This window comes from Lipophrys pholis (genome assembly GCF_963383615.2).
Source record: "Lipophrys pholis genome assembly, chromosome: 13".
In the NCBI taxonomy this organism is placed as follows: Eukaryota; Metazoa; Chordata; class Actinopteri; order Blenniiformes; family Blenniidae; genus Lipophrys; species Lipophrys pholis.
In genome coordinates this window covers 11,536,102-11,552,507 of record NC_137632.1, presented here as the reverse complement: position 1 = coordinate 11,552,507, position 16,406 = coordinate 11,536,102, and the positions used below count along the sequence as shown (strand labels likewise).

General features: G+C 40.5%; 1 protein-coding gene across 1 annotated transcript in view; it reads right to left on the bottom strand.

Moving 5' to 3' along the window:
* Window positions 1-1,816: 1,816 nt before the first annotated feature.
* Window positions 1,817-16,406, bottom strand: part of hs6st3b (heparan sulfate 6-O-sulfotransferase 3b) — a 74,034-nt gene continuing 59,444 nt past the window's right edge. Inside the window, exon 2 of the mRNA XM_080477978.1 lies at window positions 1,817-3,322. Within this exon, the coding sequence (XP_080334104.1) occupies window positions 2,554-3,322 (769 nt within the window). The 3' untranslated portion in view covers window positions 1,817-2,553. The remainder of the gene's footprint in view (window positions 3,323-16,406) is intronic.

The window sequence follows — 16,406 nt, the reverse complement described above, 5'->3', positions numbered from 1 at the left end:
TGCCTCTCCTGCCTTCACATGTAAGACATGCCATCTTCTTCTGTTCTCTTCATCCAGCTGAGAGTCACGGGGGAGCTGGAGTTGAGCTGAGTCAGATGACTTTCGGGGGGGGGGGGGGGGTCAGAATATATCCTGGACAGGTTTCCAGTCCATCACAGGCCAAACACAGAGAGACAGACAACCACATCACTCACTTTGACATCCAGGGGCAAAAGTCACCAATTACTCTCAAATGTATGCGGGAGAAAACCCAGGCACGCACAGAGGGAACATGCAAACTCCAAACAGAAAGGGCCACAACCCCTAACTGGAACTGGGGGGGGGGGGGTTCCTTACTGTGATGCAAAAGCTCTAATTTCTACCCTACCGTGTTGTAAGAAATATATTTTGGGGCAAATTGAGAAATTTCTAATGACAAGTAAATGTCCTATGTGAAAACATTATTTTCTCCTGAAGTTTGACAAGCTGTCACTTTCTTTGGCTGGGTATTAAAAAGGGGCATTTGATTACACCAAAGAAGAATATGAAAGGCGCATTGCTTGAAAAACTAAAATTTTCTATCAACTGAAGCAAAGACCAAATCAACATTGTTCTATTTTTTTCGGTTTGAAGATGTCCTCATGAGGACTTTTCTGTCAAAACTACTGAAACAGGTGATGTTCAGATACCAAGAAAGGAGGGAAAGAAGATTCCTGACAAAGTTCATGAGTAAATAAACCGTCCAGTCGAGGGCAGTCATTGCTTTCCCATGAGCAAAAGTATCTGAATGCACATTTTATTACACATTTCAGATTAAAACAGTTTTTTTACACTCAATTGTAATGGTTTTTGAGTAAAAATGGTGAAGCATTTTGAGCACCCCAAATCATTCATAGGACTTCGACAAATTATCACATATTATTCCATTGCCGCTCTAAAAGGGATGATTTCTAAATTATGTAAAGAACAGTCCAATATTCAGAGCTGTTATATAGCTGCAGTTGAAACACTTGACTGAATGACATTAATCCGCTAAATATCTCGTCTTTCTTCTGCTCGCACCCATCCATGTTGTTACACACATCTCCAAACACCGAACCAGCATGCGTTCAGCACAGTGACTGCACCAAACTGCACGTGTCAGTCACAAAACAAAGAACAAAACTGTGTGACATGAGGTATTTTAGAAGTAACTTCAGTCGAGAGAAGAAACATGAGAAAACGCCGTTAGATAGCAGCAGCCACGACTTCAGTGTTGACATCTAGTGAACATTTAATTTGATAAGCAAGGGTTGTGAGTGAATATGAGATAAGAGGCACAAAAAGCCTCAGAGCAGCTGAAGCCTATTTAAGCAGATAAAAACAAGCTGGATGTGAGGGACTGGAGAACTATCAGGGAGAGGAAATGACAGAAACGCTTTATTTCTCAACTATCTGCTTTGAGGCTCGTCTTTGTATCCCGGCACTCTGCTGCTGGTGTTAGAGCGCTCTCGCTGCCCACAGTGCAGTAGCCGTCAGCTCTACAAATATGTAAAAGCAGCCAGTGTGACGGAGCGGGGCATGAGGACTGAATGCTGATCATCTCATTCACAGTCAGGCCACATAACCAGCCACACTGACACAATTCGTCACCTGTACCAACTTTATTTTTTTTTTTCTAAATCTCCTACTACCCACTACTTCAAAAAGTAATTATCCACAAAATAGGTCTTCTTCACCAACAAGTAACATGTTCTACCAAAAATACAGGGAAGGCCTGTGTTTAGTTCTGTTCAGCAGGAGGACGTCTGATGGTCCCCGTGTTGTCTTTGGAATCGTTTTTTTATTTTATTTTTTTAAGTCAGCAAGGTATCGCACTTGAGAAAACAATATTTATTGCACTGTAAACAAAAGAACTGCATCAGAAACAAGTTTAATTAGTTTGGTTTGAAGATAGATACCGCATGCATACAATGTGACATTAACGAATGGCTTCATTGGCTTTGAATTAAGATGAAATACATTTACATTGTGTTTATTCATTTTGACTCTGCAATGTATCTTATTTGAAATTCACTTCCCCCAATTTAAAGGATATTGTGGATGTGTGACATGCAACCATTTTTTTTTTTTCCTGCTAAACCTCTCAGATGAAATCTGTTTTCTACCAGTTGCAACATAGGCAAAGACTTTAATGACATCCTTTGCCTGAACGTCATAAAACTCAATGCAATCTATAGCGGCCTCTATTGTTTATGCTTTTAAATTTCACTAGGATATACAGTCGTATCCGATAAATTATAAATAACCAAGGCAACAATTAAAATGACATGAAATATATGAACAGCATTTAAAGATTTAAGACACCAAAGGGCACTCCAAGACAGAGCTGCTGCTGTGAGACTCACAGACTTGGCATTTTCATAAAGAAATAGCAACACACTCAGATCACACTGAAGCTGACAAAACAGATAGATGCAGGAGACAGATCAATAGAGAGACACAGAGAGAGACAAAAGAGAATCAAACAAAATGTTCAAATAGTCTGTGAGGGATATCCATCAACTGCTCTGTCTCTCTTTCTTCTCTCTCCTCTCACCAACGGGCCACTTGGCTTGTGTAGTCCTCAGTGGTGGCTGGGAAGTCGCTCACAGATTCCTTCTCGAACCCTCTTCCCACTTTGTCACCTCTGTTTCCACCCCCTCTGTGTCTGGGCAGCCAGGGTCTGCCCTGCTCCCTCTGCTCCCGCAGCCAACGCCTCTCCTCGCGCCTCTTCAAGCGCACCTCCTGGTGCTCCCTCTGCCGAGTGAACTGGAAACGCTGGAGGAAAAGGTCTTTTGCATACTCGTACAACTGCACGTCCAGGAAGTTGAGTTCCTCGATGCGTCTGCGCACCAGCTCGCTCAGGTCCACGTTGGCCGCTCGCGTGCTGTTGATCTGCGTGAAGGCGGCGATGAAGCGCAGGCTGAACGTCCGCTCAAACAGGTACTGCGTTTTGCGCTGAAACTCCGTCAGGCCGTAAAAGGCCATGTTCTTCAGGTTGCTCATGGCGCTGCTCAGAAGGATGTGGTTCCGTTGGCTCTCGTTCATGGAGGACAGGTTGTAGCAGCCCACCAAGCTCAGGTCGGCCAGCATGCGCACCTGACGGTTATTGGCCAGGTTTGACGGGCAGTTCATGAACTCGGTCAGGGTGACTCCGGACCAGTCGTCTCCACTGTAGCAGGTGGGCAGCTCGTCCTGGGTGGGAGAGCGTCCATCACACATATGGAGGGCAGTCTTCCATGTGGCTCCACGCTGGACGTGTTTCCACTCACTCAGGTAGCGGGAGACTGGGTCACGCAGCATGGTGATGTAGTAGAAGTTCCTGCAGCCAAAACAAACACAGTAAGACAGCGATGAGCACACAACCATCACACGAGGCCGCCCTGCATTGTGCTGACAGATGGTGACTTTTGTCTGCATATGGAACTTCAAGGTTGAGCACTAATTGGCAAATGGAAAGTCTCACTAATGAGGGTATTTCACTTGGTTTCTATATATTGCCCTTGGAAACTGAACCCTTGCACCAGAGCAATGAATTTACAAAACGGAGCTTGAACTGTTTCCCTTCCACGGTTTCTTCCTACCTGCCAAGACAGGCTGCAATAATTGGGAATCAGGACATAGTGGCAATCTATGGACACAGAAAGTGAGCAAAAGTGACCCAACTAAATCCCGAACATGTCATTGTTATAAAATAATGAGGTTTCAGCTTTCATGCGTCAAACCTGTTGCAGATTTGAGATATTCTACACATTTGTTAGCCGGTCACACCAGGTCTACTTAAAAACACACATACATTGGACAAGATTTCATCCATGTTTCACTGTTGGACCTGGCAATATCTTCAAATACTAAACCCCAGAAATACATAATATGTCAGTGTCATCGGTTCTTCCTGTGTGTCATTGATAAGTACAACAAATGCAAGAATCATGTAAAAGTTGATAATTCTGCCTCAGACTGACAAGCTACAAGAACAAAGTTAAAGTTGCCCTTCATTCTAACATCGACCTCCAAGGAGACGCACTCTGTTGAACTTCAGACATGTCACAGCGCATTTTGGTGAAAAACAAAGATCGGACAAGTGTTGGCCGAGGTAAACCTTTCCTAAGAAGATGTCCTGTGAGTGGTGTCATGTGAATATTTAATGATGCGATCGACCCCCTAGAGAGCCGTCTGGGCCGGCAGGTAAAGTGGAGAGTGCCGTGTGATTTCTGCCCTGACTGTAAAGCTGCTCTCAGCGCTGCCTCGGCCCTTCCTACCCAGCAAACAATCCATGGAACCTTATCCAGTATATGTAGAACAAAAAAAAAGGAAATCTTTAAGGTTTCTGTGTCATTTGTTTTTTGTTTTTTTTCATATTGAATGATGATTCACCTCATTTCACAGAGGAAAATGTTTCAGTTTACGGAGGGTGACAGATTGTGGTCATGAATGTGTCTCTGTCCTCCATGTTCTAGATGCTGCCCTGCATTAAAAAGACTGACTAGAATGAATGGTTTGTTATCAGGCTTTCTGCAGAGCTTGATCAAGATTTTTTTTTTTCTTTTCCCAATTTAGCGATCTTTTAGTAGGAACACAACTTAAACATACATGGCAGTCGCTCTCTGGGACGAGGACTTACCAATCAATGACATAATGCGAGTGGGTCGATACCTCATTCCAGAGCCACATTCCAGAATGTTTTCAACATGTTCCTGCTTCAACACGCGATTGTATAACAGGTGGCTGATTAACACGCTCTCTGCTGAGCTTCATGAAGAAACGTTCATTCATTTTAGTTGTTTTGGAGCAGGAGGATATGCATGATAGTTTTCCTCCAGGACACCGAGTGCCCGCCTAAGACCTTCTATAATATATCCCATAGAGTGAGTGACATGCTGTAAAAAAAAAAAGCTGTTTGGTGTTGTTGGTCTGAAGAAACCACTGCCAAATACACGCCTCGGGTGTATGTGATAAAGATTTGTCCCAACAGGAGTGCCACCAGTGAGAATGCTGAACCGCACTCGGAGCTGCGATTACAGCTTAGCTCGCTGCAGCTACATCCTGGCTATTGCTTCTGGAGTCTGCTGGCTGCAGCCACATCCTCATTAAAATGGGGACATAAACACATACAGCAAGTGTTGTTTGAGTGCACTCGACAGCCCGAAGGTCAGCTGTGTGCACCATCAGTGTCAAAATACATCAAGATCAGTGAGTATGCAGAGCTGTCTGGAGGAGGCTTTCCCTGAGTGATACAGATGGCTGTGGAATGGGGAGGAGGGTATGATGACAGGATACTCTTACTTCTGGACTGTGTTATCATCAATACTACCCCTACAGTCATTTCCTGCTCTTTATCAAAAAGCCGCACGGAAAGTTGAGACTTAAGGCTGCTTCCCCACCAGTGTGATAGTCAAAGTTAACTTGTCTTTGTTGTGACAAAGCCACATCGCTTTGCCAAGATTTCGCAGCTTCACTTTTGTGCGTTGACGTCAAAAACTGTGCTGAACTCTGGTTAATCATGGATCAATAATGGATGCATATTGCAGCTTAACAGCTTATTCCTACCCCCGACTACTCATCTCCAAAGCAGCACCAGCAGCAGCATGACTTCACTGGAGCACAAACTAAACAGGGGCCATTAAACAGAGATGGAAGAAGAATTTAAAAGTATGGATAAAAATGGAAACTCAAGCAAGGGATGAAGAGTGGAGCTGAGGGAGAAGCCGCTGCTGACTGGAATACTAAAGCTCGGTGTAATTCAAATAGATGCGTTTAATGGATATGGAAGGAGTCTAATGAAGGCATGCATGAAAGCTACTGTATGTCTGAACGATATGTTTGAAAAATGTCTTACAGCTACAGCTGTGAAAGGGAACTGATTTTCATTTCATACTCCAAGTACTGTTTTTATCATTCTGAAGTATTCAATAAAACAATACTGTGAACATTAGAACACCGGGACGTTCTCAGTATCCCAGATCCATACAGCATATTGATTTTTAAGCAGGTTCTAAGATATTCACATTGAAAAACAGTAGATTGATACTAAAAAAAAAGCATTAGACGTTCCCTGAATGTTCTTTTTTCCCTGTTCTTTGAAACATTTATGTGACATAATATTGTGGGTGTGATGATACTGCTCTCCTTATTTGCTTCAGTGATTATCCAGTAGTGGACATATTCTCTGGAATGTTCCCAACAAAGCGAGGAAAGATAAAAACAGCTGAAAGCAACGCTGCCGTTAAATTGCTAAAAGGTTGAATGAAGAGCGTTTGAACAGTTGTACCATTATAGAGCTGATTCTCTCTACTTAGTTCACATGTTCACGCTCACCGGGGCATATTGAGAGCATCTGTCATATCAATACAACTGAAGTATTACACTCAACAACAGGTGGCAGCAATGCACCAAAATGACAACCTATTAAACCAGGATTTAATAGCCCCTCATCACCAAGAGCCAACCACATTGTGCCCCCCCCCCCCCCCCCCAATTCTCACATATGCTTTGTCTCATGAATTTCTTGTTTAATTCTGGACTTGCTTTCCACATCATAAGATATTATTGGTAATGTTGATTGTGATCCATCTTCATTATAAAGCCAAACTCTTCTTGTGCTTGTGAGATGTTTTCAATTTGAAATATATAGTACATCTTTATATAGACTGTAACTATAGGAACAGTTCTGATTTAAATTCAAACGTTTCAATTTGTTTCCATGGCACTTATAACCACCCTGGTTTGAACATGTGTGTTACTGTAAACTAGCTGGTTATAGCAATGAATAACTTTAAATGTTTATTTGACATATTCTTATTTGAAATACAAATGTATATATGTATTATTTTTTTTTAAATACAGGAGACTATTCCACAGTGCCACACAAATGAGCAAAACCAAATGCATCAAAATTGCATGTGTATGATAGCTCGGGGATAAAATAATTACAAAAATCCAATCATTTGGTTATAATTAATAAAAGAATACATTTTTGCTGCTATTTGTCTCTAAATAAAAGAAGAGTAAGAACAAAAAATGAGAGATTCAGGTTGTGAGTACAAACCTTTAACAAATCGAGTTATTCTGACCAAAATTTGTGTCGGCACAAATTCTAATGAACATGGATTCAAAGGCTCGGACAGGTCTCTGGAATAGCAAAATTGGTATTCTTGCCAGAGAAACTACATATGTATGCATAAAATTTCATGCAGTAGCGGATGTGCGAGTGGCCAACACGACCACCACACTGACAGCTACTGCCTCAGCCCTCAAAGCATGCTATTTAGCATAGATTTAAAAAAAAAAAAAAAGAAAAAAAAGAGCCAGCGACCCATGAACATTTCCACTGAACCCCCATGCAACACTGAGTAACGGGAGAAGCAGCCCCGTTTGATCCTCAGCCAATGTCAGTGTTACAGACAACTGGCTTTTAATTGTCGGTAATTTTGCCTCAATGACATGATTTCAGCCCACAGAGTCCCTCTGATTGGAGGCTGCTCAGAGGGACGTGGTACTTTCAGCCTGATCACATGTTGCTTGGAAGGGGGTGAACCAAATTTGCTCATCAGGACATCCTCGAGTGTGGGAGTTGGGTTGTGTGGCAGGTGCCTGAGGGTGGGCTTCACAACAGGGAGAAGCAGAACAATATATCTCTGCAAGCTGGGCAAAAAGTTGTTTAGAGCAAAGGGTAACACAGCGAGCAGTAAATAAGTAAAGACAGACAGAGTCCCTGTACAACAACGGGATTGACGGATGTTGGAGTGATGCAGCATGGGAGACACAGTGTGTGCGTGCGTTTGGTGCGTGCGCGTGAGATTGAAGCAGCTGTTTTTGCTTTGAGTAAAACCTCCGCCTGTTTACTGTCCGTTGCCGTCGCTGATTTATCTTCGCAAGGTAACAACCTTGATCTCGCTCAATTACTCTTCTGAGGTCCGCGAGCATCAAGAAAAACATTTTTTAAACGTCTTTTTGCTGTCATTTTCCAGACGCGTGCTACTTCATCAAACAGTCACAGTCAAGAGAAATGGGGAACACTGTGGATGATAATAGACTGACAATGCCACAGTTGCATCAAAACAACCACAACTATGTGGTGGGGATAAAAAAAACAAAACATAAATCCTTATATGCTTGGTTTGTTTTTAATTTATATGTAATTGTACATTTTGGGGGTTGTAACAGATAAAGGGTTTAATATCATTTTGCAATATTCCAACACACACTAAACAGTCATTGTGATAACATAATCTATGGAATTTCTCACTGGGATTATTAGAGGATTCTAATTAGGGTTCTTCCATTTATATAACTATAATGGCTCTCATCTATAGCCATTATAGTTATCTACATTTTCTAAATAGCTCGCTTTACACATTTAAGGCCTGTTTACTACTCCATATGTACTGTATGTGGTCAGAATTTTACATTAGCAAGCATAAAGTGTCTCCATTCTACAGAATAAATGTCCCTTAACTGTTGCATGCCATTCATCGGTCCGCCGAAAACTCACAACTATCGCCAGAATGTTGTGCAAATGTCCAGTGAGTGTCTTGCAGCGTGCATGCAAACACATCTTGAACCTTGAGTTTGTGATATTCTTGTAATTTTCATGCAAGTTATGCAAAGTACCAATTCTGAGATTTATGAGTCACAAGTTGTCGCAGTGCGGTGAGGAAGCAGCTTAAAAATATTCCGAAGACCACAAGTGTGTGAAAAAAACATTTAATACCAGTTTAAGTGTATTCAATTGTTTTACTTAAGTCTTGCATTCACATCCTTTATTCATATTTATATTCATTCCGAGCACACTCCCCGCTGAATTCACCGCGTCTCTTATTTCCCCGGTGGCACTTCAAGCTCTCAGTACAGTAAGCAGCAGCTGGAAACTGTGGTAGAGAAAATGAAGAGCATGAAATGCCCCTACCCATAGTCCTCAAATCAGGAATATCACGTGGTAGTTCACTCGGAGGAAAATGGGATCAGGAGACTGGACAGACCTTCGTCACAGGACATCGCCGTATGAGTTGATGGAAATACTACATCACACTATTTTCAGCCAAAGTTGAAGAGTTTTGTGTGATTTCACAGAAGAGTTCTCCCTGAGCGCATTCAAATAAGTTTGACCGTGATTCAAAGTGAGTTGTATTCTGCTGGGGGAAGATGATATAACATCCTTCCAAGCACCAATCAACTCTTTAGCAACTTTAAAATCAAAGTATCCCGGCCCTCGTGAGAACTGTGTTCAGAAAACAATACACTGCTGGCGAGGCGGAAGTTAAAAGGTATAACATCGTTCCAGTTGCCTCCTGAATTGTCGCGATGGAAAATACAACGCAAGATACAAGATTATGTGAGACGGATGGAGCTATCAAGTAACTCAAAGTAATTTGCTTTGGGAATGCTTCCGTTGAACATGTGAAAATTGGTACATACAGTGTGTGTACTTTGGACCCTAAAGGATTTTAAAAAAGAGAGAACGTTTAACAGTATGAACAATTGGTAGAAGGCTTTAACCTTAAAAAAACAACAACAAAGAAACAAAGAAACATGATTTTCCCACATTTGTATGTAGATTATTTCTCATATTTCATTCAAATAGTTACTCCAGGCCTTGACTTTCATTTTTAACTTTTTCTTTACGAAACAGAGAAAAGCTGACGTTTGCATGTTATCTTACAAATCTTGAAACATTTCATGAAACATTATTCTTCACAATGTCTGACAAAATCGTAACCACCTTCATTGAAATATAGTAAGGTGTAACTAATTTTTACACCGAAAAATGTCCTGCATGAAAGTGCTTCATTCATTCATTCATTCATTCATTCATTCATTCATTCTTTGTAATTCCAGTGGAAACCCAATGAAGCCAAAATTTCTTCCACTGAGAAAAAGGGATTTTCTTTCAATCCTTACAGTGTTATGAACTTATATATATATATATATATATATATTTTTTTTTTTTTTTTTTATGTAACTGCTGTCTATAGCTAAGCAGTGGTTACAAGCGCCTCTCAATTCATACAGTATATGTCATCTGTAGTTTTTGGCCATTTTTGTCCAGTGTGGAGTAAATTTTACTGCTTGATGAAGAACATGAGCTGTTCTCCATTTAAAATATCTTTAAGATTTCTCAAGGTTTAGTAAAATCTCAATATCCTGTTTGTTTTATCATCCTAACTTCTGCAAATTGGCTCTGTACGTATATTTACCCAGACTTCAATACAACCAGGAAGCTATGGGAGTACTGGAGAAAGCAGGGATATTACCGTATCTGTTAAGTTGTTGCAGTTGAACAAGTGTGTGAAAATCCCTCCGTGTTTAGCCGTGACACTGAGAGGTAAAATGCACTCCACGCTGAGAGATTGTTTCAAGGAGCAATCTGCTGAAGACCGAGTACAGTACCTCACATGAATGGAGTATTCCTGTAATTTTGCACCTCGCTTGACTCCTGCCCTTTTCTTCACTCCGCTTCTCCTCCATGTCCTACAGACATTAGTGTTCCCTCTGGATCCATAACCTTTTCTTAAAGGTTGTCACATTAATCACGCTGCTGATTCTACTCGTCAATCTCCCTCTGTATCTTGCGTGTTTGTGTCTGGTTATGCGGGTGCATTGTCTCCCTTCGCTGCCCTGCAGTAGAGCCGCCGCGCCCAGAACAGCCGCCGCTCTCCTCCCTCGCCTTGTGTTTTACAGCCGTTCTCCGGGAGACTCCAAATTCAGCTCAATCACATTACTGATGGAAGTTGGAGAGAGTTGAAGGAGTTGAACAGTGACACACCGAGTCTGTCTAGACAAACAATTTCAGGTTGCTATTTTTGCTTTTTTTCTAGTTAAAATCAGGAAGAGGAAAACATAACAAGCAGCTGCTTCAGTCTCAATTTTTATGGTGTAGTGACGCTGCTCAGATAGTGGAGCGTGTCATCCCCCAGTAGGAATGTTTCAGGTTTGATGCCTCATCTCCCTCTACCCACATATTGAAAAGTCCTTGAGCAAGGCATTGAAACCCAAATGGCTCCCAATGGATGGACAGAGTGTCTTGAATGGCAACAATCAGTGTGTGTGAATGGTTTAAAGTGATTCACAATGTAAAGCAATGAAAGCTTTATTCATTCCTAAATACAACAAGGAACCCAAAAGACTTTCATTTACCTCTTTGTCAAACCTTCAAGCATCAACTTTTCATCAGACTGTATGGGCCTCAACTCTAAAACTCTCTGAACTCATTTAAATTGATTTCCACTTTGACTCCTTTCAAGAATAAATTATTTAATTATCTCAGGTACGACCAGTATCCCACCAATTCTGAGTTCAGGGGACTGTTTTTATTAGCTCCTTTGTTAATTTTCTCTCATTGTTATTCCTTTTAAATCTTTATTTTCATTACAATCATGCGCATTGACAATTTTGCTCGGTACACTAATTGCGTATTGCAAAATGTTTTTAATAAAAAAAACAAAAAACAAAAACAATAACAATAAAAGGTGGAATTAGTTTTTAATTTGTTCTCTGCTTAAATACCAGATAACATTTGCATCTGGTAAAAATAAAACTATACAGATTTCTCACTAGTTTGTTCTTTTTATTTTCGTATTTTTGATTTACATGAGCACTTGGTGGTGGTGTAGTGGTGAGAGTACCTGCGGTTTGAGTCGGAGGCCTTCATGTGTTGGGCTTGCATGTTCATCCTGTGTGCTTTCTCTGATTGGCTTCTACACTCCAGAAAACCTGCGTTTCAGGTTGTGCGTGTGTGTGTGTGTGTGTGTGTGTGTGTGTGTGTGTGTGTGTGTGTGTGTGTGTGTGTGTGTGTGTGTGTGTGTGTGTGTGTGTGTGTGTTCGCTGCTCTATTAGACTAATTTACACTAATACAGTTGTAGAAAAACAAAAGCTAATTTAATTAAATCAGATTGTTTGGTTAGGCATCATTTTAGGATTATTATTTATAATTTCCAAAGAGCAAATTAGTCACGGTTTAGTAAACAGAAACAGAACGTTCTCAAAGTAGTGATGCTCAAAGTTGAACAGTTATGATCTGTGCTCCAGTTGGAGAGTGGTCTCTGGTCTAGTTCAATAAAGAAAAGAATCAAAAGAATGCAAATTAACCAACTCTATATTTTGGAACAGCTGTTATATAAAAATAACTCTTCAACGTAATATAACACTACCTTACTAATTTAAATCCTTTCCAACCATTTAGCAAAACTAAGTTTGAGCATTTTTTTTGTTACGTTAAACTCCATTTAGTCTGATGAGATTTTTTTACACACTCAATTGAGTTGTAGTGGGCAAGAAAAAAGCTCCTTATGTTTGTATATTTTCCTCAGTGAAAACATTGTTTTAAAAAAAAAAAAGAAAAAAAAAAGCTGTTTGTAAAGCCTCATTGGCCCAGAGCAATAGAGGATAAAAAGGAAAAATCCATTTCTTTATAAAAGTCTAACCAGCAGGTGCAAAGAGTGTTTTCTCCATGTATTCATACACGAGCAGTACATCTGATCGAACGCAACACCAGCTCTAGGACAATAGATATAGCTGTGATACTGCCTCTCAGCTCCAGCCGCTCCGCTCTCGGTACTCTACCTGCAGTGCTCGCATCATGATGGAGCTCTTCTTAGTCCGTGTGTGTAACATTGTTGTAGTAACTACATCGGTAGGGGTTGTTGGATGTTTGTTCTTAAATGGACGGTTGGTGCCAAGAACAAATTGTCCTGGTCTGAAACACTTCTTGAATCATGTTGAAGAAATTTACTCCACAGCAGGTGTGACTCACCTGAGAAGCCTCACAACGCAAGACACGTCAGATCAGCTGAAAATGCTGCAGTGGCGTCTCTGACTATCACACTGCAAGATCCTATCGTATACTTCTGCAGCATTAATTATGAAACTATTTTCTCCCTCGGGTCGAATGGCTGAAAAGCTTTCTTGATAAAGTAGGAACCTAAATGTATTTCAAGATGAAACATTCTCATTTTTGCTCTTCATTAAACAGCAGTGCAATGCAAGTTAATGAAAATGTGCCATTACTTACATTACTTTAAAGGTCCCATATTATGCAAAATTCATTTTATAATGGTTTTCTAACAGTATTACGTGTCCTTATAGCTTGCATATCAGGCCCCAGAAGTGAAGAAAGTCTGTCCTCTCTTTCACTTGCTTACTTCGACTTTTAGCGGACGTGTGCTCATACAGGCGAATCAGTGATTTTCCCTTTTTTGACATCACCTGCGGAAATAGCCACCCCCTCTGGGAGTGGATACTCCCTTTGACCCTCCTACCAGTAGATGAGCTCTGTCCTCTGAAATTCAGAGTGGGCGCCTCCTCGCAAACCCCACTGGGAAACAGGCATGGAACAGGCGGGGAAAGACAGAGCTCATTTAAAGCTGCAGACACAGAAATAGCCTGTTCTCAGTAGAGCTCACAAGAGGGACTTTTAGACTGACTGAAAGTCATGACCAAGGCTGGATTTGGAGCAATACACTTTGAATTCTTCCTCTGTTTGTTTTCCCTTTCTTTTCATTGTTGCATTTTCTGTTGCCGCATTTTGTATTTGGTTGACCAAATAAACTATTACTACTACTACTACTACTAAAATTCAATGTTGTTGGACCTCTGACCACAACAGTATGTGAAATTGATGAAAAACTGTGTAGTATGGGAACTTTAAGTTGTTTCTTTTGTGCATTACTTGCAGTTGTCTTTATACAATAGGACGTTTCAACAGTTTAATTATTGGCATATTCCTGTGACACTTTAGCTTAGCTGTCAGCACTGTGTGAGTCAGTCTAATGACTGATTCAGTCATGAAGTTCACTGAAATTACATCAGGTAGTTGGGTGTCAGATCGTGGTGCACCAAAACTTTCAGCAGTCACACAGAACTTGGCATGAGTGAATTAATGACACTGAAGTGAGCTTGTTCAGGAGAGTTAATCGTTTGATAATAATTACGTGCACCTTACTGCTAAAAGTAGTGGCGTTAATATGTTTTTTAATTCACAGCACTGTTCAAAAGGAAAAGCACGACCAACGAAAGAAAGAAACAAAGAAAGACTGTATAAAATTATAATTTAATGATTAATCAGCCTTTAGTTCCAAGGACAAATAATATCAGACTTATATGTTTATCTCTTTTAGGATCAGACATCCTCTCAGAAAGTAATGCACTGATGACTCACCTTTTCATTACACTTCATATTTTTCAAAGCAATAATTTTTCAAAGCATTTGAATCAGACCAATGACTTGAGCAAGTCCAGTTGACCCGATTCAGATTCTGCTTAAGTGAACACTGAGAATATTCATGGACACTAATAATATTTTGATATTATTACCATCATGACCAGATCATCAAAGGGGTGAGTAATCCGCCATAGATGAGAAACATGCTGAGGTCATGAAACTCTCCAGGTTGTGTATGTTAGGAAAAAGACTACACTTTGCAGCACATCACTATGAACAGAGTTGCGGTATTGGTACAATAGCCTGATGTAAATTTAAAAACAGAGAGGGACGTGAAGAACAAGAAGGGATACAAAAAGCATTTCTGTTAATTACCCTTTAAAGTTAAACCTAATTACATTTTCTGCTAAGATGCTTTTTTTTTTTCTTTCTCCCTTATAAAGCTCGTCGTTCTAATATTGTGTGAGGTTTGCCTAAGTTCCTCCCACATCTTCTTTCCCCCAAAGCAATGTCTGAGCATCCACACCGAACTCTCACAGGCCTGGAAGAGACAGAGCTCCCATCAGTAGCACGGATAAGAAAATAAATCTTTTAATAAGAGTGAAACCAGCCAAGTTTATCCAAGAGATGGGGCTTGATATATATGGTGCCAAACTGGGTTAAGCACCCAGACTGATTCAACAACAGTCATGTCATATGAATGAGTAATGAAGGTGAGAGGACGTGGTAGGATATTGGCTGAGACGAGGGTGTTGGCAAAGAAAGTGCATAAAAAGGTTGTGAATTGCAATTCTTCCAGTTTCCAAAAGTCATAAACTCTGTTTATGAGCTCATGTATGACTGACATTGTTTTCTATGTTTCAAACGTGACAAATATACCTAAAACAAAACAAAAGAAGGTTTTTTTTTACTTATTTAGAACAGTTGGTGGTATTTTTAATCATTCCAACCTGTGATCCCAACTCTTTTTGAATCTTGGCTCAGTATCAACACATGCATCATCAAAGCACATCATTTAATTTAAGATACAGATCAAAAACCTGTTTAAAATAGCAGTGCAAAATGGTAACGTGAGATATTTAATTATTATTAGGATTAAATGAGGGGCCTGAGTTTGTGTTGTAGTTTTGACTAAAGGTGTTTAGCAGTGATCGTGATGTGCAGTTTCATTTGTGAGTGAGAATTTTGGTTTGATCCCGTCCAGCATATCTGAATATTGTGTTTGATTTTCAATTTCATTTCCCACTAATTCCGTCTTTTATTAGCCAGTGAAAGATATCGTGCTTACTTCTGGGACATTTTAAGCCGTTGATACTTCTCGTCAAACTGACAGCATCATGTATAATGGCCACGCTAAAGACAGCCATGAATGAGCAGGAATTACCTGCAGCAGGTGGTGATATCACAACTGACTACCCGACCCACCCTGGACAACACCTGCTTTCCCTGCTTCTGTATGGAAACAGACAGACTCCTCATTCCTCTCCCAATTAGTCAAACTCATGCCCGCCACACATCACTGATTTGAAATAACCTACTATCATTTTTAGATATTTTTATTGTATTAATTCAAAGTGCCAGACAGATTATTGTTGTTCCACCAAGAATAAAAGCTTGACTTGACAAACAAATGAGCTCTTTGAATGTCCTAGTAAACCTACAACATTAGAAACAGCATTGAATGAACCCACTAATTAGCCATGATACGAGATCAGAGTACATTTGTAAATTTTAAGCAGTGGCTTTGTTGCGTGCATGTTGGCGTGGTGGTGTTAAGTTAATTGTTTTTTTTGGCTCTTTATCTTGGTTGGTAGTTGCAGTGGTCCAGATAGGATCCAGTGAGTAAATGGTGCATAAATAACAGAGATCTTCAGACATTATCACTCCTGCTGCTTCTTTGAGGGATATAATACACCGTCTTGTGGTGTAAACTTATAAAGCAGGACTAAATAGGCTCAGGCAAGTTAGAAAATTTGCTGACTTTTGTACAAGCAGAGGAACTGACAATGTCTTTGAGATGATATCATGAGCCTTATTGAGTAAGCTCTATCCATCTTCTATACCCAAAGAAGCCCAGACATCTCTGTCCCCTACAACTTCCTCCGGCTCTCCTCCGAGGGGACCCCAAGTCAATCCTACACCAAACCAGAGCTATAATGTCTCCAGCGAGCTGACCTCGGGGCCTCCTCCCAGTTGGAGGTGGCTGGTAAACCTTGAAATCATTCTAATCAGATGCGGGAACAACCTC